The sequence below is a fragment of the Galeopterus variegatus genome, unplaced genomic scaffold (assembly GCF_000696425.1).
Source record: "Galeopterus variegatus unplaced genomic scaffold, G_variegatus-3.0.2 Scaffold1159, whole genome shotgun sequence".
Lineage (NCBI taxonomy): Eukaryota > Metazoa > Chordata > Mammalia > Dermoptera > Cynocephalidae > Galeopterus > Galeopterus variegatus.
In genome coordinates this window covers 9,047-31,553 of record NW_007727270.1, presented here as the reverse complement: position 1 = coordinate 31,553, position 22,507 = coordinate 9,047, and the positions used below count along the sequence as shown (strand labels likewise).

Here is a 22,507-nt window from a genome sequence, read left to right as displayed (position 1 = left end):
CACTGGTATAATACTATTAACTAAACTACAGACTATTTGAATTCCACCTGTTTTTCCATTAATGTCCGTTTTCTCTCTCTCTCCTTTTTTTGGTGGCTGGCTGGTACAAGGATTGAAACCTGGACCTTAGTGCTATCAGCACCATGCTCTAACCAACTGAGTCAGCTGGCCAGCGTAATGTCCTTTTCCTGTTCCAGGTTTCAACCCAGGATACCATATTACATTTTGTGTGTGTGTGTGCGTGCGTGCGTGCGTGCGTGCGTGCATGCATGTGTGTGTGTAAGTATGCTTAACTTTATATCATGAACATTTTTTTCTTTGTCACTAAACATTCTTTGAACAATGCTTATTAATGGCCCCATAAAAATTAATCACATGGATAGATGTACTCGGATGTAAATATTTCTGCTTAACTTTCTGGGGTGGATATTTTGTAAGATTGGAGAGTGTTAGAAAACAGAGCAAACATTTGTATTAGTGGGATATTTGAATCAGGTGAGTTGTTAAATGCTAGCTTGTAATAGTAATTTTGAATGCATTGCTCAAACAGTTGAAAAGTTGAGTGTATGTTTAAGAGCATTTTAGACTGAGTTAAGTGCAGAAACTGATGAGCTTTCATGAAACAATTTGTTTTGGGTGTTATTTAGAGTTGGTTGGCATTTGGCCTAGCTTATTTTGAGCAGGTTGTGTGTGTGTGTATGTGTATACACATTTTACATACACATAGTCAATATTTAGGCTTCTAATATTAGTCTAGTAAGTAACATGATATCCACCTGAATTTGGAAATATAGATTTATGGTAAATCCTACATATACACCTGTATATTCAGTTTTGAAAAATAACCTTTTTATTTACTTTTGTTACCCATCATTAATGTTTATATTTAGTTCTATGTTAAGAATATTATATAAAAATTAAACATGTCTAGGGATTTTCTTGTCTTTTTAGTGTCTGTTGACATTTATAGTTTGAATATAGTTATAATTTGTATATTTATTTAACATGAAGTTTGAAATTAGAGTGACTTACATTTAAATTTTTGTTGTTTTAAAGAGTAAAGCCATAAAGCCAAATGCTTTTTAAAAACTATTAGTTATATCATACTAAGGAAGATATTGTAAAATTCATACTTGGAGTTTTGCCTCCTACTGTCGCTCAGTTTTGTAAAACCTCATTAAGTAAAAACACAATGTTTTATTAGAAAAAATTGAACCGACTTTAAGTTATTCAAGGATTATAGTAAGAAGAATATGACATTTATTTGGGAAATAGCAGTTTCTTTGAGTTTCACAGTACTTTTTAGTAAATGGGTATTGGGTTAAAGATTTTGTATGATATATGGTTTTTCATAAGTTAAGTATTTATTATGCTAGAGTTCAGTCCCTGCTTGTTAGTAAACTTATAAACTAGAGTTTATTGTGAGATTAACAATCATTTATTAATCTGACACAGTTGTAATAATTAATATAAAGAAATCATCACTGAGTTAAAGAATACAAACTTGGAATTCTGATGTACAGTGTTTACAGAAAATTGAATGCACTATCCTTATAAGGTCAAATATATTCATTCAAAGTTTCAGAGTTAATGATAAATGCTTTCTAGAGAATGCCTGTACTATACTTTTTTACTGCTACCTTGAAATTACACCTCTTTTTTCTTTTCTTTTTTCTTTCTTTTTCTTTGTTTTTGTACTATGGTGCAATCTGAATTTTTAATAGAAAAAGCTACATGATCCCTCATATAGTATGTTTATCCCTTTGGTATTGCCGAAGGAGAGTATTTGATTTCCTTGTACATACTTTTATATTGCAACATAAAGCACTAAAGTAAGATTTTCTTTGGGAATTCTAAAGGCTGATAATATGTTTATCTCCTGTGATTGAAAGTGCTGGGATTGTTGCCCTTGGTACTGATTACATTATTGAATTAGCTAAGGCCAAGTGACTTATCTGCTGGGTTTGCACATATCATAGGGCAGAAATTATGGGAACTCTGATTTAGTTGTGTAAATTTTATCACCAGTATCTCTGGCTATAAGTACATTCCGAGGTCAAGGGAAGACTCCAGGATTGAGTTATTACCAGCATTATTAAAGGTAGAGGTTGTATTTGATATTATCTTCCATTTTAGCTTTTTCTTATTTTATTTTTAGCAACTATTTTAGTAACATTTTCTTAGTATTTGCTAAATACATACACAAAATTGTTTTATGTATACATATAAGAATCTATATACATATTCTTGTATTTCTGTTCCTAAAAACCAAAATGCATGATTGAGAGTGACTTTGACCGATTTAGTGTGAAATTTGGGGTTGAGGTGGGTGATGTTTCTAGGTCTGGAAGGGAGAGGGAAATCTGAGGTTCAGGTCATCATCATACAGTGACACTCACTGTAAGTTCAGATGCTGTAGCAGGGGAATGTTTGTGTTTATAGATGGATACTGTGATTTGAAGATTAGACTTTGGGCATCACAGACAGTAAAATACTATTAATTTTATGCTTACCAATTTGTGGTGAAATTCTCATATGATCTAGATTTTCTGCCTCTATAGGAAAAGTATTTTGGTAGGACATTAGTGATGTCTTTGAGATTGCAAGGGAAAATGTGAATTGCCCTCAGTTAGTGCAAATCGACTTTTCATGAAATGGCCACGGCACGTACCTTCCTACCTGTCTCCTGATATTTTCCCATGCACACCCTACATTCGAATTCAAGAGAACTACTTGCTTCTCCTGAAGGAGGTCATATGTGTTTAGGCTTGTGTGCTTTTGCATACATCCTCCTTGATCTGGATTGCCCTGTCCTAGCTAACTCCCATCCATCTTTCAGGACTCAACTTAGGGATCAGCTTTCCCAGGAGGTCTTTCTTGACACTTTTGTTGTTCTTTCTGCTATGAGTTAAATGTTCTGATAGCACTAGCACATGGGTCTGTGACTCTGCCATGTATTCATTTTTTGGCCTGTCTCCCTCACTAGACAGTAAGCTCCTTGGAATCAAAGAATGTGTCTTTTATCTTTATGGATAGAGAAATGAATAAGTTCATTTTAAAATTTTTTCCTTAATTTTGATAGTTTTTTTACAAAATTTTGTTTACTAAGTAACTTTATTAGCTTAATTCAAGCAGCAATGTCTGATATAAATCATACTTTATTAATATTTTAGATATATTCACAGAAAAATGAAATGATGGCAGTTTAAGTATACTTAAGCATGTGTTTAATTTTCTTTTTTTTTTTGGAGGCTGGCTGGTAACAGGAATCTAACCCTGGACTTTGGCATTATCAACACCACACTCAAACCAACTGAGCTAACTGGTCAGCCCTAATCTTTCTTGATCATCCTGGTTTTACTTGTCTCTTACAGAGAAAAGAGAAATGAGAGGAATCTGGCTTAAATTGCAGTACAAGGAATTTAGATTAGACATAAAGAGTTTCCAGGAAAAGAAAGTACCAGATACTGAAGTGATTTGTAAGTAATGTAATTGATTTTTTCAAGACTTCAAAAAAGGGGAGGTGGGTGGAGGGTTATGATTTGCAAAGCAGTTCACCAACATTGCCCTTAGAATAAAAAACGTAAAGGAAGAAAACTCTGGGAATATGCAGATACAGCAATTTTTACAGATGCTTAAAAATACTCAATATACCTTTGTAGTTTTGTGTGTATGGTGCAGGTGTCCTTGCTTTTCACATAATGGCTCTGGATCAGGTAGCTGTAGAATGTACTGAGAATCTGAGAATCTCCCATCCTTAACTTTTTTGTGTGTGTGTGGCTGGTCATTATACTTTTTTTTTTTTTTTTTAACTCCTCTCCTCAGAATAAGTAATAAAAAAAAAAATCCTTGTAAATGTTAAGAATAAACAAAAACTAGTGTGTATAAATAAGAAAAGATCTACCTAATGACTTTAAAAAAAAAAAACGGACACAAAGAACACGGTTTTTGAATGCCATCCTCTTGATTCTTTTAATGTAATTAAACATGGCAGTTAGCTGGGCCCAAAATTTAGAGTTATGTTGCTATGCTTCTAACTATAGGTATTCTGTCCTGTCTGTATTTGAACAGAACTTCTGTAGTATAATCCAGTTTTACCCTCAGTGCTAGTGAACCGAGAGAGCAAATATACCTTCTTAAACACCAAATTTATAATCACGCTTGTGAATAGAGTTCAGTGTTCTCTTTGCTTGACATTCTGCAAGAATCATATTGGAATAATTTAGGACAGCTTTACTAAATTTATTAATGTAACACTTGTTATAAGGATGGTGCTTAAGTTCTAGGCTTTCTGTGTTTACAGTGCAAAAGGCTTCTTTGTGATATGAGACAGGATTTTACCGATAGTGGTAATATAATAATGCCTTGTTTTTTTAAGGCACTGTATACTTTTCTAAATTTCTTTATATTTAGAATTTATTTGGTTTTCACAGTAACTCTGTGAAGTAGGTGTCCTAATCTTATAAATGAGGAAATCTAGGCACAGAGAGGTTGGTTGACTGCCAAAGACATACAGTATTGTTTTATAATAAATTATTATTTCAATAGCTAACATTTGCTGAATGCTTACTGTATGCTTGGCACTGTTTTAAGCTTTTTACATGTGTAAGAGCTTGGCTTTTGTAGTCAGTTCAGGATTTAAGTCTGGCCTTTCCTCTGATCAGCTATCGACCTTGGGAAAGCTACCTAACCTTTTAAAGCCTCTTGTTTTAAAACAAGGAAATAATGGTAGTATCTACCTCATAGATTGTTTGGATTAAATTAGATAATCCAAATGACTCTGTCTGGAATACAGTAGGGCTTTAAAATTTGTTTATTATAGAAAAATAGGGTGGTAGTAGACAACATTTAGTGTAATTTTTAGCCTCTTGATAATTTTCTTGGTAAAATCATTGTATTCCCTTTAAGAAAGCATCATAGTTAATGTTGTTATGCATATCTATTTTATAGAAAAACATCCATGTTACAACAATAAGATTTGAGCTCCATATAGTGGCTTTACCCACCTCTTCCCTCTTACTACCTCCTGATTAGCTTTTGGTTCTTAGTTTTCTAATAGTGGGGAGAAACCAAAGGGTGTTAAGAAGTCAAGGAGAGCATCTGAGGCATCCACATTGGAAAATCAAAGGCAGGACACCTGCAGTTCATTGGGTTGTGTTCATTCCCAGGAGTACTTTGGTATGTCAGTTCTTTGGAACTCATAATGTGTTTTCTTGTAGAAAGTATCCTTTTAAATGAGGCACAGAAAGTCTTTTAATCCCTGAAACAACTGACATGCTGGCTATTTGTACTGAAAAACAGTAAAAGCAAGCAAAAGCTCTGCAATACTTTGGCAGTGCTAATAATCAAAATAATTGAACAATAAAACTGAATAAATATTGATCCTCAAAAGGAGGTCAGAATAATAAATTTCCAGAGATTCAAATGAGGGCTGTTTAATATTTTGAAGAGCTTTATAAGTTGGTTCACTGATTCTTTTAACTTACTACTTTTCTAGATATTGAGCTACAGGTGGATCACTCTCATTTCTCTTAATATTATTTATTATCATAATCCTCATTTCAGTGTGGGTATTGGAGAATACTTAGAAGTAGAATGAAGAAAGTGAGGAAGAGAGATTTTCCTTAGTTAATTGGCTAAAATCTCTTAGAAAAGAGAGATGGACAAAGAATATATATTCACACAAGAGAAATGGTTTATGGTAGAATTAACTCAGCCCTGGGCTGTTTTACAAGCAAGAGACAAAACATGATGTATGTTTGAAATCCTGGAGAAAAGAAGCAAGTGGTAAAGAAGAGGCACTGAGTTTGCCACCCACCTTAAAGTGAGGTGTAGCAGCATCTCACAAGGGGCATAAGCAAATACACAGCATGCTGATTTTATGTATAGGGCATTTGAAGGGCAGAGTTGAAATTGTTGATTGTATGCAGGTACATGGTTTTGGAAGAGTTTATTTTGGGTGTCAATAATATTTGTTAACTCAAGTTAATATTTAGATTAAAGTGAGACTATTCCCTTAACCCTTAACACAATGTCTATATAGGGTAGGTTTAGTAAATATTAATGCCCCTTTTTGAGTGAATTTGATTTTTTTCTGCATTGTGAATAAATTGATCAGTTTTCCAAAAATGTCTTGTGAAATCTCTTATAACTCTAGACTGTAATTTATCACTATAATCTTACTGTCCTGTGACTCAGTGGCATGCTTGTTCATACTGTATGTTTTCTAATTGACTGACTTCTTTGGTTCTGGGGGGAACAGTTTGTGGAAAAGGAAGATACAGAGGATGGATTCTAAAGAGGGTCAGTTCTCCAATAGTAATGACAGTGAGCGAAGGTTAGGAAAAGTCATTGGAGGTGGAGAATTAGTCTGCCACTGGCTAAAATGGCTTTTTACAGCTGTGAAGGAGCCTTGGAGGTGGTTTAGCGTAACTAATCCTTCATTTTACAGCTGAGGAGATTATAGAGAAGTGGGTTATCTGGTGTCAGCTGTAGCAGAGAAGCCAGAAACATCATAGAACTTAACCTATTGCATTTTTACTTCTTTTGAAAAGAAGTAGTAACATGTACATATCATACTAATTTTAAAAATTGATCTTGTATATTAATCAATTTGTTAGAATTTTGAGTTTGTTTAAATACATTAACTGAACTAACAGTTGCAGAAGTCTCATAAGGAATATTATTACTTTAAACAAAATAAGAAATTCTCAACTTTTTTCTGGGCCGGCCCGGTGGCGCACTGCTACAGTGTGCCGCTTGGGAGCACGGCAGCGCTCCCGCCGAGGGTTCGGATCCCACATACAGACCGGTTCCCGCTCACTGGCTGGGCGAGGTGTGGGCGCGACACTGAGGGTTGCGATCCCGTTGCCGGACACGAAAAAAGACAAAAAGGAAAAAAAATAAATAAATTTAAAAAAAATTAAAAAATAAACAAAATAAGAAATTCTCAACTTTTTTCTATTTCTAGGTTAAGTCAGCAAATGAAGAAAATATGGTATTTTGAAGTATGATTAAACTCCTGATGCTGCAGCAGAAGCTAAGAATATTAATGGCCAGATCTAGGTAAGTTGGAGTTTATCTTTAAAAAAAATCACTAAGCTCACAAATTATATTTTTAATTTTAATTAATTTATTTGTTTGTTTTTGGTGCTTGCCAGTATAGGGATCCAAACCCTTGACCTTGGTGTGATAACACCATGATCTAACCAATTGAGCTAACTGGCCAGCTCTTAAGTTATATTTTTTAAACTAGAGAATTTGATAATGTTTTATTGAATGCAACCATTTTGCCTCCTGATTTGCTGACATCCCCCACCCTCAAAGAATAAGGACAAATGGCTTTAAGTGAACTAAGACAGTGTTTACTAATATAAAATATTCAGGAAACTTTTTGCAATATGAGAATACTTCAAAAAGTTCTAGAAACAGTTGTATTATCTTTTAATTCTATTTTTCCATGAACTTTTTTTTTTTTTCCTTTTTGTCTTTTTTCGTGTCCGGCAACGGATCGCAACCCTCAGTGTCGCGCCCGTACCGGACCGGGACCGGCAACGGGATCGCAACCCTCAGTGCTGCACCCGCACCTCGCTCAGCCAGTGAGCGGGAACCGGTCTGTACATGGGATCTGAACCCTTGGCGGGAGCGCCGCTGCGCTCCCAAGCGGCGCACTGTAGCAGTGCGCCACCGGGCCGGCCCCTTTCCATGAACTTTTTGACATACCCTTGTATTGATCTTCCCAATCAGAAGCTACCTTTTTTTCTTGAATGTACCTTTACTTTGGTATGTTGCTTTCTTGAGGGAACATAATAAGACCATTTGTATTTTTGCTGAGTTATGAACTTGGAGGAGTGTATGCTGATGAGATCACATGGTTGCTCATCAAGTGTTTAGAATAATGATAATGCATCTTATTAGGTCTCATGTAACTCAGATGTGGCCTCCAAATATTAATCTGGTGGTCATAAATGCAGAATATCCAGTATCTAGCCTGTACTCCTGCTTAGGAGTTCGTGGTTCAGGAGGAGGAGAGAGAGATGTGGATGAAAACTCCACATTAGAAAGTATACTGCCACGAGTTGGAAGATTCACCACAACTGCCCATATTCCAACTATTTCAGTCCCTCACTCATTCTAAACCTATTCTTTAACCTTATTTAAGCCTATTCTTTAACCTTATTGAGGTTTTTGCTTCCATTTTCTCTTATTTTGTTAGCCCTCCTCTTTCTGTACTTCTTTCCTACCAGATCTGATGATCCATCACTACAAACCCCTGTATTGCCAGCATCCTTTAATTTCCTTGCCTTCTACTCTCTGATCCTGGGTCAGGTGAACTGTTTACCCTTTGGACTGCTGAGTGTAGCTAGCAAAACAGCATAATCTTGCTCTGCAGCCTCTGCTGAGCTTTCATCATAGCCTGCTGCCTTTAATAATCCTGCTACATGTTCTTGGGTAGCTCCTTGGCTACTAATCCTACCATCTCCTCAAGAATTGCCCACTATTTTACCAAAGAAATTTAGGATGATCAGGGTTGTTTACTTTAGCTTCTCTATTATGCTTCACCCGTCCTTATATCTTCCTTCTCTCCTTGAAGGGTGAGGCATTCCTCCTCCTCTGGATAAACCTCTCAGTCTGGGCCCTGGAATGCATTTTCTCTAGTTTCCCCCTCTGTCCTGATCCATCAGTTAGCCCTTCTCTTTCCTTTGTTGTTTTTTTTTTTTCTTCCCTATATTTTTAACCTTTCCTGACCTACTGATTACAAGCCTACCTATGTTATCTATGTCATCTTAAAACAATTAATAACTCAAGCAGCATTTTTTCTTTTGAACCTTTATCTGTCCAAACCTGAGCACCTTACTCTTTCTTTTCTCAGCCAGTCCTCAAAAGACTAATTTCCATCCTCTGTGGACTATTTCCTTATCTTCCTTATCTTCTCCTTGCAGTTTGGCATCTGTTTCTGTTACTCCACCGTGGATGGGGCCCTCTTTCTTCATGCTTTCTTTTCTTAGTTTGTACTATTCTGATCCTTTTTTTTCCTTCTCCTTCACTGGCTTCTCTCTATTCCTGTACTTAAACATATTTGTATTCCCCCAGAATTTTAACCACAGAGCATCCTTCACATTATCCTTGAACAGTGTTGAGCAGTATCTTGTTTTTCATAGATTTAAATACTACGTGTTCTTTTTTTTTTTTTTTGGCAGCTGGCCTGTATGGGGATCTGAACTCATGACCTTGGGTGTTACGGACACCATGCTCTCCCAAGTGAGCTAACCAGCCAGCCTCCAAATACTACGTGTTCTAATAATATTTTATGTCTTAAACCCATACTTGTGCACTTAACTCTCTTATTGCATGTCTCCACTTGGTTTTTCTCTGGAATCTCAAGTTAGTATATCTGAAACTGAACTAATCATCATCACTTCCACTTGAAGACTACCAGTTTTTCCTATCTCAGCTGTTGGAACCAACACTCTCAATCTGCTGTGCTGGAAACTGACTCTTCCTTCTATTATACCAAGCCAGCCACTAGTGCCACTGACTTTTCCTCATAAATAAATTCATCCTTTTCTTCTTTAGTCCTACTATTGCTGCTCTGGTTTTAGGTCTTTATCTTATTTCATTTTTAATAGTCCCTAACTGATTTCCTTTGCTATGAGCTAAACTTCTACTTAAATTTATCCTACAGATGGCTGTATTTAAAGTGCATGTCTGACCATCTCATTTTCCTACTTAAAACACATCAGTGGCTTTCCATCATGTGTAGGATAAAATTCTTTCTCTTTCACATGGCATACAAGGCTTTTGTGTCATATATTAGGTGTTTAATTAATTATTTTGTACTGAACTGAAACATTCAGTGTGGATAGAGTCCCCAAATAGACTGCATGTCTACTACCAAATGAGAGTTTTTGCCTTAACCAGGTAGTCAAGGTGGCAAGTGGAAGGATGGTTTTTCTGCTGTTTTTGGAAAATAGTTTAAAGGCATTCCTTCGAAGTACCATCTTTCGAGGCAAAAGCCATACCATAGTAATCCTTTAGCTCTTTAAATTCATAAGGGATCAAAGGGGAGGATGCATGTGTAATTTCAAGAAGACCTTTAAAAAAATTTTTTTTATCAATTATCTCTTTATTTAAAAATTTTTAGTATATTTATCCTCCTCATCCTATAATTTATTAAATATTTATTAATTTTTGAGAATATTAAACATTTATGGAACGTTTGCAATGTCAAGCAGTATGCTTAAGTGCCCTGGAAAATGAAGAAGACATGGTTCCTATCTTCAGAGAGATCACAGTGAAGCAGGTGGTTCAGACAGATAGACATTACAATAGAGTGTGTTAAAGGCCATGACAGAGTTATGCCCATTCTGTTGTTGGAACACTGGAGGCAGGCTAGCTTCAAGTTGGTTGGAAGATCAAGTCGCAGATCCTTAGCTTGTTATTCAGAATGCTTTATGGTTCAGTCCCTACTTGTGTTACAGTCTACCCTGTGCTCCTGTTGTACTGAATCCCTTACTTTCTCCTGAATTCATTGTGACCTTTCATGACCTTTGTATGTACTTTTTTATCTGTCTCAAGGGCCTGTTTCTGTTTTTTGCTTAGCACGCTGTTTCTGCTGTCCTTTTATGCTCCAGCTCAAATAGTGCTTCCCTTCCTGCCTAACCCAGAAAGTTAGTTGCTGTGCCCATGATTCTCTGCTCATATTCTGATATAAGGTTTATCATTGTGCATTCTTAGTTTACATCTCTCTCTCTCCCTTTACAATCATGGCTCTTCAGAGGTATCGTGACCACATCTTTGCAGCATGATACTTAGCTGGCATATTAGAGGAAAATTCCAAATATCATGAGTCTTAATTAACTTTTTTTTTTTTTTTTTTTTGTCTTTGTCTTTTTTTTTTTTCCGTGTCCGGCAACGGATCGCAACCCTCAGTGTTGCCCCCGTACCGGACCAGGGACCGGCAACGGGATTGCAAACCTCGGCGTTGCTCCCGTGCCTCGCTCAGCCAGTGAGCGGGAACCGGTCTGTATGTGGGATCCGAACCCTTGGCGGGAGCGCCGCAGCGCTTCCCAAGCGGCGCACTATCCAGTGCGCCACCGGGCCGGCCCATAATTAACTTTATTTTATTTATCATTTCTTTTGATTTATTATACACTAGTATACTATTTCATCTTCTTAATACTTATATCTGCCAGACATTCTTTACCTATCCGAACCCTCGGACGGGAGCGCCGCAGCGCTTCCCAAGCGGCGCACTATCCAGTGCGCCACCGGGCCGGCCCATAATTAACTTTATTTTATTTATCATTTCTTTTGATTTATTATACACTAGTATACTATTTCATCTTCTTAATACTTATATCTGCCAGACATTCTTTACCTTTGTTTAGTACAGCGCATTAAACTCACAAAGGGCTTAAAGCACATACTATGTGTTAGGTATGTTAGGAACTGGGAATATAAAAATGAATAAGGTGGGAAGGAGCTCTTAGTGGGGGGGGGGGAAGATAAACAAAAAGACAACCTGTTACCATTTCTACAGAGAACAAAGTGTGATAGATGCTATGATACTGTGAAACCCAGGTTGCTTGGGGCGGGGGAGGGGGGAGATGGTGATACGTAAGGAATATAACTCACCCAGATGGTTAGTGTCAGGGAAGGCTTCCTAGAGGCATTGCAGTCTGAGTTGAATCTTGAGAAATGAAAGAGACACCAGGGGAGCAGCATGGAAGGATATGAGAGCAAGGCACTCTGGGGAAACTGCAGCTTAGTCTACCTGGACTGATGGTAGAGCTTGAGACAGAGAGAAGGGAGACTGGACCTGTAAATAGGGATCAGATTGTGAAGGATCTTATGTCATACTGAAGAGTTTTAAATTTTATCCGGGAGGTGGTAGAGAGCCACTGAAGAATTTTAAGCAAGTTTCAATCAGATTTATGTTTGTGATGTTTTGTAGCTTCTGTGCTTCCTTCCCTTACCCTCCCTCCATTTTTTTCCTTCAATTCCTCAGTTGGACTCTTCCCCTTTTTCTTTTTTTCTTTTTTTGGTGGCTGGCTGGTATGGGGAACTGAACCCTTGACCTTGGAGTTACAAGACTGTGTTCTCTTTCCCTTTTTCAAACAATGTCACATTCATTCTATTTCTTTCTCTTGTTTGTAAGTGATGCTTTGAATTTTTTCTTTGTTCATTTCATTTGAAATTTTCTTGAGCACGTAATGTCATCTGTGTAACCTCTCATCTCTATCCTCCTGTGGGGAAGGAAGGATTGACTAGATATGCTATATCAGTTTGCCAGTGTTCTATGTGTGACAGTAATGCTGGAATTTCGAGTTGCCTTTCTCTCTTATTAATGTACTATTCCAGATTTGATTTTCTGTCTTATTTACCAATGAACTCATGTCTTCCATGGTACTTAAAAAATAGTAGAATGAATAACAAGAATCAAATACCTGCCAAGCCAGAAGTCTAGCATCCCTTTGGCAATTTTTTTTTTGTCTTTTGTCTTTTTTTTTTCTGTGTCTGGCAACGGATCGCAACCCTCAGTGTTGCCCCCGTACCGGACCGGGGACCGGCGACGGGATTGCAACCCTCGGTGCTGCTCCTGCGCCTCGCTCAGCCAGTGAGCGGGAACCAGTCTGTATGTGGGATCCGAACCCTCGGGCAGGAGCGCCGCCGCACTTCCCAAGCGGCGCACTATCCATTGCGCCACCGGGCCGGCCCCCTTTGGCAATTTTTAAAAGAAGGACATGAAATTCATGATGAGCCATAAAGGGTTGATTCAATATTTAGTTCTTAAAATAACTATAAATATTTAAATAGTATTATATATGAGACCTTAAACTGGTTTTAGATAATTTTAGAATAGGCAGATCTTTGCAAATTCAACTGGAAATTTGAGATTTTTGTGATGTCTCACAGAATTTATTCTTGTTGTCACCGAGCAAAATTGCCCAGTTGTGTGAAATCTAGCTTCAGCAATATACCTTGTTGGGCTTAATTTTATGCATCAAAATAATGCTTGTGTTAGATGATTTCTAAAGTCTTCCTCTGTTTTATGACTTTTATATCCTATATATAATACTTTTTTCCAAATTATTTTTCATGTAGTGCTCACATGGTCTTCTGAAGAAGCCATGGGTAGCTGTTGTAGCTGTCCAGATAAAGACACTGTCCCAGACAACCATCGGAACAAGTTTAAGGTCAGTGAAACTGGTTGAGTTATGTACCTCAGTGCCTACTTGGATGCTCTTCTTTTACTTCATTAACATATCTTACCTCCTGACTTTTATCATCAGACCCTTTTAGTTCCTTTTTTTTCCCACTCTGCCTTTTCTTGTTTTAATAAATGATGACATTTTCTTAATGACAGTATGGAATTCTCTTTTACTTTTTCTTGGTCTTCTGCATCCAGTTAGCCACACAGTTCTGGTAATACTTTCTTTAAAACGTCATTTTATAAATGCATTTTCAATCTTATCACTGCCTTACAGCCATTATTTTCATATGTGCCTGGATGATTTCTTAACTCAACTATACCTCCAGTCACCTTGTGATCCATCCTATAGTCGCCATCAAATAATCTTCCTCTCTTATCATTCACAACATGTTCGCTAAAACTTCTGTGGTGTTCTGTTATCTATAGGCTAACTAAATGCTCTCATAACCGTTTAGTTTCTCCCGTAATCTGACCTTAGTCTGCTATAAATCATGACCTCTGGATCACACAAACTTAGGTGGAAGTCACAACACTGTTACTTCATAGCTTTGCCACCTTGGGCAGGTTATACTACTACTAAGTCTTAATTCTGTTTTTGTACAAAGGAGGCCTGCAGTCTAGGATTGTTATGAGGGTTAAATGAAAAAAGTACATGTAAAGCACTTTGCTCAGTCCCAGGGGAGTAGTAACTACCCTGTAAATGTTATCTACTATTCTTAGTCTTTGGACATTTTCTGAAGCCCAGCAATGCAAGACCTTTCCTTACTTGAACTCTGTGCCAATCTTATTTTCTTTTTTCTCCTTTACTATTGCATCTTCATGATGTGTCCTACATCTCTTGACCCACCAGATTTCCCCTCTTATTTGATTTCCTTTCTAAATTTAATTATACCCAGTGTCTAGCTAAAGTCCCTCCTCCTCTTATGTGAAGGTTTCTCCAAGCACCTTAGGCCACAGTTCCTGACTTCTGTAACCTCTATTGCATTCATTTGTCAGTTAATCATACCTAGTTTTGTGGTGTTGACTTTGTGTTTGTATATCTTGTCTCCTCAGTGGGAATGTAAATTACTTACAGATATGAACTGGGTATTATACTGCTATGCAGTCCATGCCCTGCACACACATTGTTTGATGAATGAACTAACAAAACAGCACATAACTGAACCAGTTAGCCACAGTGCATTTTCCTCATGATTGGTGAATATTTATATGACTGTCACCTTTTTTTTTTTTTAGGTCATTAATGTCGATGATGATGGGAATGAGTTAGGTTCTGGCATAATGGAACTTACAGACACAGAACTGATTTTATATACCCGCAAACGTGACTCTGTAAAATGGCACTACCTCTGCCTGCGACGCTATGGCTATGACTCAAATCTCTTTTCTTTTGAAAGTGGTCGAAGGTGTCAAACTGGACAAGGTAGGTAGAACCTTTGTTTTCTCCAAATATTATCATATTTGAAATATTGTTCTTTCAGTTATTCTGTATATAGTGTTTAAATTAATATTTTACTTTTCCCCAAAAGAAAAAAATTCCCAAAATAAGTGGGTTGTTAACATATAGTAAACTATGTATTCATTTATCAAGTATTTATTAAGCACATTTTTTATGTCAGGAATTTTGACTCATGTTAACTTTAAGATTTTCAGTAAGTGATTAGTCCTGCTGAATTGACCAGGTGTCTTTATTATTATAATTTGTGGGGAAGGAACCTGAACGTCGGAGTCAAACAGAACATAGTTTGATTTTTTTTTCTTTGCTACCTTGAATGGCCTTGGCAAGTTACATGACCTCATTTAAACTTCAGATTTATTCTCTATAAAAGGGGGATGGCTAACACCTATCTTACAGAATTATTGTAGTAATTAAACAAGATAATGATTGTAAAACACCTAGCAGTGGGCCTGTTAAATGATAAATGATCACTTTAGTAGTGGTGAGTTGGGCTCCCTCTGCTGTTAAAAAGCAGGCTAGAGTAAGTGTGTAAATCTTGTTTTTTCTGCTTTGTTTGGGGCCATCTCTCCTAGACAAATAAAAATTATTCTGTGAACTTTTCAGTTTATGTTTTGAAACAGGGAAGGTCATTAATTTATCAGACATTTATTTAAAAGGCCTTTCTTGCTATTGGTGTACAGAATGATTACTTTGAAATTTTGTTCTTTGACAGGCGTTCCTGTAGCTTTCTTAAAGACATGTTAATCATTTTTCTCTTTTCGTTTACATTTGTAGGTATCTTTGCCTTTAAGTGTGCCCGTGCAGAAGAATTATTTAACATGTTACAAGAGATTATGCAAAATAATAGTATAAATGTGGTGGAAGAGCCAGTTGTAGAAAGGAATAATCATCAGACAGAATTGGAAGTCCCTAGAACACCTAGAACACCTACAAGTAAGTACCCATTTTCCCTCTCATAGTTTGAATAACAGACATTTACAAGCTACAGATAATGGATATTTAATTTAACGTATAACATACTAGAAATCACCACTGGTTAACATAAGTATAATGGCTATTATAAAAAAACTGTTAGCTATAGTTACAAACATTTTAAATATTATGTATTTATTTATTTACTTATTTAGGCAGCTGGCTAGTGTGGGGATGTAAACCCTTGACCTTGGTGTTATAATATTCCCTATTATCTAAAATAGGGGAGGTGCTGTTTGTATGCTTATTTCTGCTGTATATTGGTAGAAACACCTTCCCTAATCCTCTCAGTGCAGATTAGATTCTCATTTATTTTTATACTCTCTGCCCTATCCCCCTATCCTGCCTTTCTCCTTAAACCAATTAACAAAAACTCAGCTCCAGGGTTTGCTGCTCAGAACTTACCGAATGGATATCCCCGATATCCCTCATTTGGAGATGCTTCATCCCATCCTTCCAGCAGACATCCTTCCGTGGGAAGTGCTCGCCTGCCTTCAGTAGGTGAAGAATCTACACATCCTTTGCTTGTGGCTGAGGAACAAGTAAGCAAGTGCTGTTGTATACCAGTGATAATGATTGTGTGGAGTTAAAGTGTTATGTGCTAACACCTGAAGATTTTATTCAATTTGAATTTTTTATTCAATTTGAGATTGTAAATTACTTTTTCAGAGGAAATAGCATATTTATTGGTATATGCTCAAATATATGCAGGTTTTCAGGGAAACTTAGCCTTACAGTAGTTTGTGGATTCTCAGGAGAGTGTATCTGTAGATTAAGAAAGATGTAACTAATGGTTAATTCCCATTATAACACCCTCAAATGGATTAAGAATTTATGCTGCTTTTCATATGTCTTTATAGTTAGTGAACTACTAGTAGGAAGGTAGATTTTGTTGTTGATGTTGTTAATGGAGCTGTTGAGTGTTCTTGACTGTTCTACTTTTATTTGTGTATTTGTGGAATAAAAATATCTGGTTGAATATTATCTCTCTATTAGTTATAGGTTTCTTTTGTAAACTATGTGTTATTTATCATTAAGAGGTTTTTAGTGTTTTTAAAATCAATTTTTTGTGGCGGTGTTTTTTTTTTGTTTGTTTGTTTTGTTTTGGGTTTTTTTCTGGTGGCTGGCCTGTATGGGGATCTGATCCTGGGATCTTGGTGTTACCAGCACCATGCTCTCCCAAGTCAGCTAAGTGTCCTCTTTGTGGTCTTTACATGGTAAGTGTGTTCTTACATTATTTGCTGTAATTACCTTTTTCCCGGTTTTGCATATTATGTTTGAATCTTTAAAGTTTTATATATAGACTTCCAAACATTTCTATATTTTTCTCCCCAAAATAACATTGAGATTTTTTTTTTTTTTAAAAAGATGACCGGTAAGGGGATCTTAACCCTTGACTTGGTGTTGTCAGCACCACGCTCAGCCAGCGAGCCAACCGGCCATCCCTACACGGGATCCGAACCCGGGGCCTTGGTGTTATCAGCACCGCACTCTCCCGAGTGAGCCACGGGCCGGCCCAACATTGAGATTTTTAAAATAGTTATAATTTCTTATTAGGTGGTAATTATTTTATATCCATGCCTTTTACAGAGCTCTTATTGCATCTAGTAGAGTTTATCTCTTTATACAGTCAGATCATTAGCAAATAATGATAAATTTCTCTTTTCTTTTCAATATTTGTTATTTCTTATTTCTGAATCATGTTTCAATGCATTGATAAGAGGTTCTAGAACAAACATCAAAATGATAATCCCTATTTTGTTTCTGATTTTTTTTTTTTACAGAATACTTCTCATGTTTTATCATCAAGTATAATGCTACATGTTAATTTAAAGTAGTTACTTTTAAAAATCAAATTGAGAAGATATTTCTGTATTTATCCCTTTCTCCCCATCTTTTTATTAGTAAAAAAGAGGAGGTGTAAAAGTTTTGAATTAAGAGTACATTTAGGGCTGGCCCGTGGCTCACTCCGGAGAGTGCGGTGCTGATAACACCAAGACCATGGCATGGGTTCGGGTCCCATATAGGGATGACTGGTTCGCTCACTGGCTGAGCGTGGTGCTGACAACACCAACCCAAGTGTTAAGATCCCCGTACTGGTCATCTTTAAAAAAAAAAAAGTACATTTAGAGAGAACATTAATCAATAAAATTAACTGATGTAGTCAGGCTTTTTTTGTTTTATTTTGTTTTTTAAGTAAGTTATTGATTGAGTTTCTGTTTTGTTTTTAGGTACATACGTATGTCAACACTACAGGTGTGCAAGAAGAGCGGAAAAACCGCACAAGTGTGCATGTCCCATTGGAAGCAAGGGTTTCTAATGCTGAAAGCAACACACCAAAAGAAGAACCAAGTAGTATTGAGGACAGAGACCCTCAGATTCTTCTTGAACCTGAAGGAGTCAAATTTGTTTTAGGACCAACTCCTGTTCAAAAGCAATTAATGGAAAAAGAGAAACTGGAGCAACTTGGAAGAGAAATTAGTGGAATTGTTGCAAATAACACAGAATGGGACACTGGCTATGATAGTGATGAACGAAGAGATGCACCCTGTGTTAACAAACTGGTGTATGAAAATATAAATGGGCTATCTATTCCTAGTGCCTCAGGGGTCAGGAGAGGTCGTCTCACATCCACCAGTACCTCAGATACCCAGAATATCAACAATTCAGCTCAGAGAAGAACTGCATTATTAAACTATGAAAATTTACCATCTTTGCCTCCTGTTTGGGAAGCTCGCAAACTAAGTAGGGATGAAGATGACAATTTAGGACCAAAGACCCCATCTCTAAATGGCTACCATAATAATCTAGATCCAATGCACAACTATGTAAATACAGAGAATGTAACAGTGCCGGCAAGTGCTCACAAAATAGAATATTCAAGGCGTCGGGACTGTACACCGACAGTCTTCAACTTTGATATCAGACGCCCAAGTTTAGAACACAGGCAGCTCAATTACATACAGGTTGACTTGGAAGGTGGCAGTGACTCTGACAACCCTCAGACTCCAAAAACGCCTACCACTCCCCTTCCGCAAACCCCTACCAGGCGCACAGAGCTGTATGCTGTGATAGACATTGAGAGAACTGCTGCTATGTCAAATTTGCAGAAAGCACTGCCACGAGATGATGGTACATCTAGGAAAACTAGACATAATAGTACTGATCTGCCCATGTGAGCCTGGAAAGCATTATGTTGTTTGCACCTTTGTGAAGTTTTTAAAAATGAAGATGCAAGTGCTTCATTTTCATTTCTAAACACTAACTCCTTTTATAGACTGGTAAAAAAAAATTTTTTCTGAATATTTCATGTGCATCTTTAACTAAAGGGAATTAATGTAGAGCAGATACTCCTTAAAGAACACTAATTTCATTATATACTACTCATTATTGTACAGCAGCATTCCCATTTTCACAGTGCCTATTTAAAATGAGAGTTGAAGTGAATGACATGCTGGTTGATTTTTATCAATATTCTGGACTTACGCATATCTTTCATGTCTAAGTCATGGTTGGCATTTAAAAGTTTTTATAAAACCTCTCTTGATGATGTGCATTGCTAGCAGATAACTCTAGGCTTTGAAAGTAATATTTGTAGATTCACTGTTCATGGTATGTGGCCTCCAGCATGTAACATGAGGAATCCTTTATTTCATTAATTAAAGGCGTTTTGACTTGAGCCAAAGTATATGTAAAGGAAACAGAAGTACCACACCTCTTTTTATACCAGTCAGCTCCTTTGTCGTCTTTGTTACTAGAAAGAGCCCTGTATCCATGAATATGGTTTGCTGTTGGTGTGCCGAAAGACAGGAAGGAGATAAGATTTTCTGTTTACTCATCTCATGATGTCATTTGAAGGCCATGTCCAGATATCTTACTAAGAATTATAATAGGCTCAAGTATCAGTCTCAGGTCACTTTACCCAAAAACATTTGAAAATCTGAATCATTGTCTCTTGAAAGTTTCTCTCCTATAGATACTGACAACAAATTGTTTTCTGGAGGCATTTGTGTCTTTAGGTTTTCATTTACCTTCAGTTTTTTCCTTTGGTGTTTGGGATGTCTTATTTTGTTGCTTAATGTCTTTTTCAATTTAAAATGTTTTAGTTTGTATATAGTTTTGAAGTTGGATTATGTGTTCATTGTTGTTTAGTTTGCATTTTTGTCAAATTATGGTTTTGAAGGTTCATTTGGAACTTACTGTTATTCTATAACAGGGTTGCCCTTGTCCAGTATTTATTTATATGCTGTTTACTTTTCAAGTTGATAAAAATATTCTCTCAAATTTTAAATTTCACTGTGTCCATAGGTGATCGCTTTAGCAGCTGAGAAAAAAAAGGAAGATACTTTTAACATGCAGGTTCCTAAAGGTACTGTGTTTTCTCTGTGGGCACTCCCCCCAGCACTTTAGCAGTGATTCCCTCAGCTACACGGCTGCAGTTGTACTCTGCCGACTCTCGTGTTCCTAGAGTCAGCTCTGCTGAACTTTCACTTGTAGCTGGATCTTTGATTATTCATGTTAATGTTGTTGCCAGCATAGCAGGTACAGTGCAAATCTTGTAGCAATGAGATTGTGTCATAATTTAGGATTTAAAATGAATTGAAGTTTATATAAACTGATGAGAGTCCATATGGCAATCTCTTGGAAAATCAAGAATGTTACAATTCCTCAAACACTAGAGAATATGAGAGGGTAGAGTGGAAAGAAGGTTAGGTAACCTTGCAAAATGATTTCTCTAAGTATGAGGAAGTTTGAGATTACGATCTGGATCTACCAGATATAACTAAGGTTAACTTAGCATGAAAATGTTTTAGTCATATAGCATCCAACCTATTCAATAAATAACCTAATCATAGGACAATGAATGGATTAGCAGAACAACAGAGTGGGATCATTATAAAGAAAATAAATTATTAAAGGTGTCTTTATCATTTTCAGTGCCGTTGGCTTATATGCATAGCAGAATTCTGCCCCCGCCCTTTTGTTTCTGTAAACTTGGTGCTTATTAAAGTGTTCACTGTTTTCTTAAAAAGAGCAGTGGTGTACGCATGCAGTGTCCCTGATGCAGTTTCCATTTTTAATGTATTGTTCCATTTATCCTTTCTTCAGAGTAGATTGCTAATTGTGCCAAATTTATGTAATGGTTTTTGTAATGTGGACTAAGAATTATGATGGAACCATTGCACATGGTTTTCTCTGAAACAAGCCATCAGGGCAGACCATTAATCTCCAAATGAAAGGGCTGATCTATTTATTCATTTTGGAGGTTGGATACTTTATTCTTTCTTTCCCTCATCCTTTCATTTTTTCCTCCAGATTCTAATTAGTTTTTATATTTTTTAGATAACTGCAATATAATCATTACAGTTTATGCTTTAAATACTATGTGCTTTAAAAATGAAAATGGGACCAATTTGTCTGCTAAAAATTTGATTTTAGGTACTATAAGAATATTAGGAAGATATATACAACTGATGTTAATTTCTAAATGTCTCTTAGAAATCACCTGTGTTCCTATTTAATAAAAAGTAATTTAGAATACTACTTGTCCTTTGCAGTAGTCTAGTAATGAACATTAAGCTCTGTCCTGAAAGAACGTACTTGTTGCTAGATGCATTTTAGAATGAAATATTATATTGATATATAATTGTGGCCATATGTCTGAAACAGACATAATTTTAGATATTCTGTTCTGTTGATAGACCATGTGGTCCCACTTTTTGGTTTTGGAAAATTTAAAGTCATCGTTCATGTGTTTTTCCCCAAATAGAATCCTCTTTTATCCATATGGATCGTAACAACATTTATCCTAGACCAGGGTTGGAAACTGATATGGGTATTATCTGTGTTGATTGTAGTGTATTTTATTTCCCAGTTTCATCTTCCTATAAAAATGAAAATATGGTGCCTTCCCTCCCTCATGGAAGATTGGCAAATAGTTCCTTTTATTTACTGCTGCTGTGGAGTGATTAGATATGCACTTTACTCTTGAAGACTCAGCAAAAAGCTTTTCACTTCCCAGTATATCCATAGTAGATCATATTTGGGACTTAGGAAAATTTGCCAAGCAAACTTTGTTTTTATAGATATTAATGTTGACCTCTAGTTCAATGTTATAAGAATAAGTCAAGCTAGTGTATGTTTATTTTACCCTTCCCCCCAAATCTGTGGCACAGCATATAAAAATGTACCTCAATAATGTTCTATTAAAAATGGGACAGGGGCCTTATGTTTTCATAATTTCCCAACAACGTGCCACCATATTTTTGCCTCAAGGTAAGGTTTCAACAAGCTAAAAAGTACTTCCCAGATCCCCCTGTACTGTTCCTAATCCATAATGCCCAAGTGTTTTGTGCAATGTGTAGTGTGTGTGTGTAAATATATATATTCTTGAAATAGAACTACCATCAGAAACATCATTCAGAAGTAACTGATGTATTGGCATCTCATTCATATTTCTGATCTGTGAGGTATATGGTACTAATTACTTTTTCCTTGATGTTTGCCAAATTTGAATAAAGGCATTGGTACGAAATTATAGAATGTATAGAAAATGTTTTTGGCTTGAAACATTAACAAATATTTTATGACATACCACAATATACTCTCCCAAACCAGCACCCTATCTTTCCTTTTCTTTACATCCCTATTCCTCATCCCTACTTCCTCATTTTTTGAGGGTATAACACAGTTCTTCAGTAGCATCATCATAACTGCAGTTCTATGACAATTGGACAATTATAGCATGGAAACAGACTGGTATTAATAGTACAGTAGTCACCAGTGTGCCACATTTGCATTAGTAAATGCAAAATATACATTTTATAAAGGACAAACTGTGTGTTATGTTTTTATTTTCA

At 36.5% G+C, this 22,507-nt stretch overlaps 1 protein-coding gene across 1 annotated transcript in view; it reads left to right on the top strand.

Annotated features, from left to right (window-relative positions):
- Window positions 1-20,374, top strand: part of FRS2 (fibroblast growth factor receptor substrate 2) — a 52,175-nt gene extending 31,801 nt beyond the window's left edge. The window contains exons 2-8 of the mRNA XM_008575229.1: window positions 3,375-3,479; window positions 6,971-7,065; window positions 13,108-13,199; window positions 14,453-14,639; window positions 15,450-15,608; window positions 16,026-16,189; window positions 17,879-20,374. Coding sequence (XP_008573451.1) covers window positions 13,134-13,199; window positions 14,453-14,639; window positions 15,450-15,608; window positions 16,026-16,189; window positions 17,879-18,826 — 1,524 coding nt within the window. The 5' untranslated portion in view covers window positions 3,375-3,479; window positions 6,971-7,065; window positions 13,108-13,133 and the 3' untranslated portion in view covers window positions 18,827-20,374. The remainder of the gene's footprint in view (window positions 1-3,374; window positions 3,480-6,970; window positions 7,066-13,107; window positions 13,200-14,452; window positions 14,640-15,449; window positions 15,609-16,025; window positions 16,190-17,878) is intronic.
- The last annotated feature ends 2,133 nt before the right edge of the window (window positions 20,375-22,507 follow it).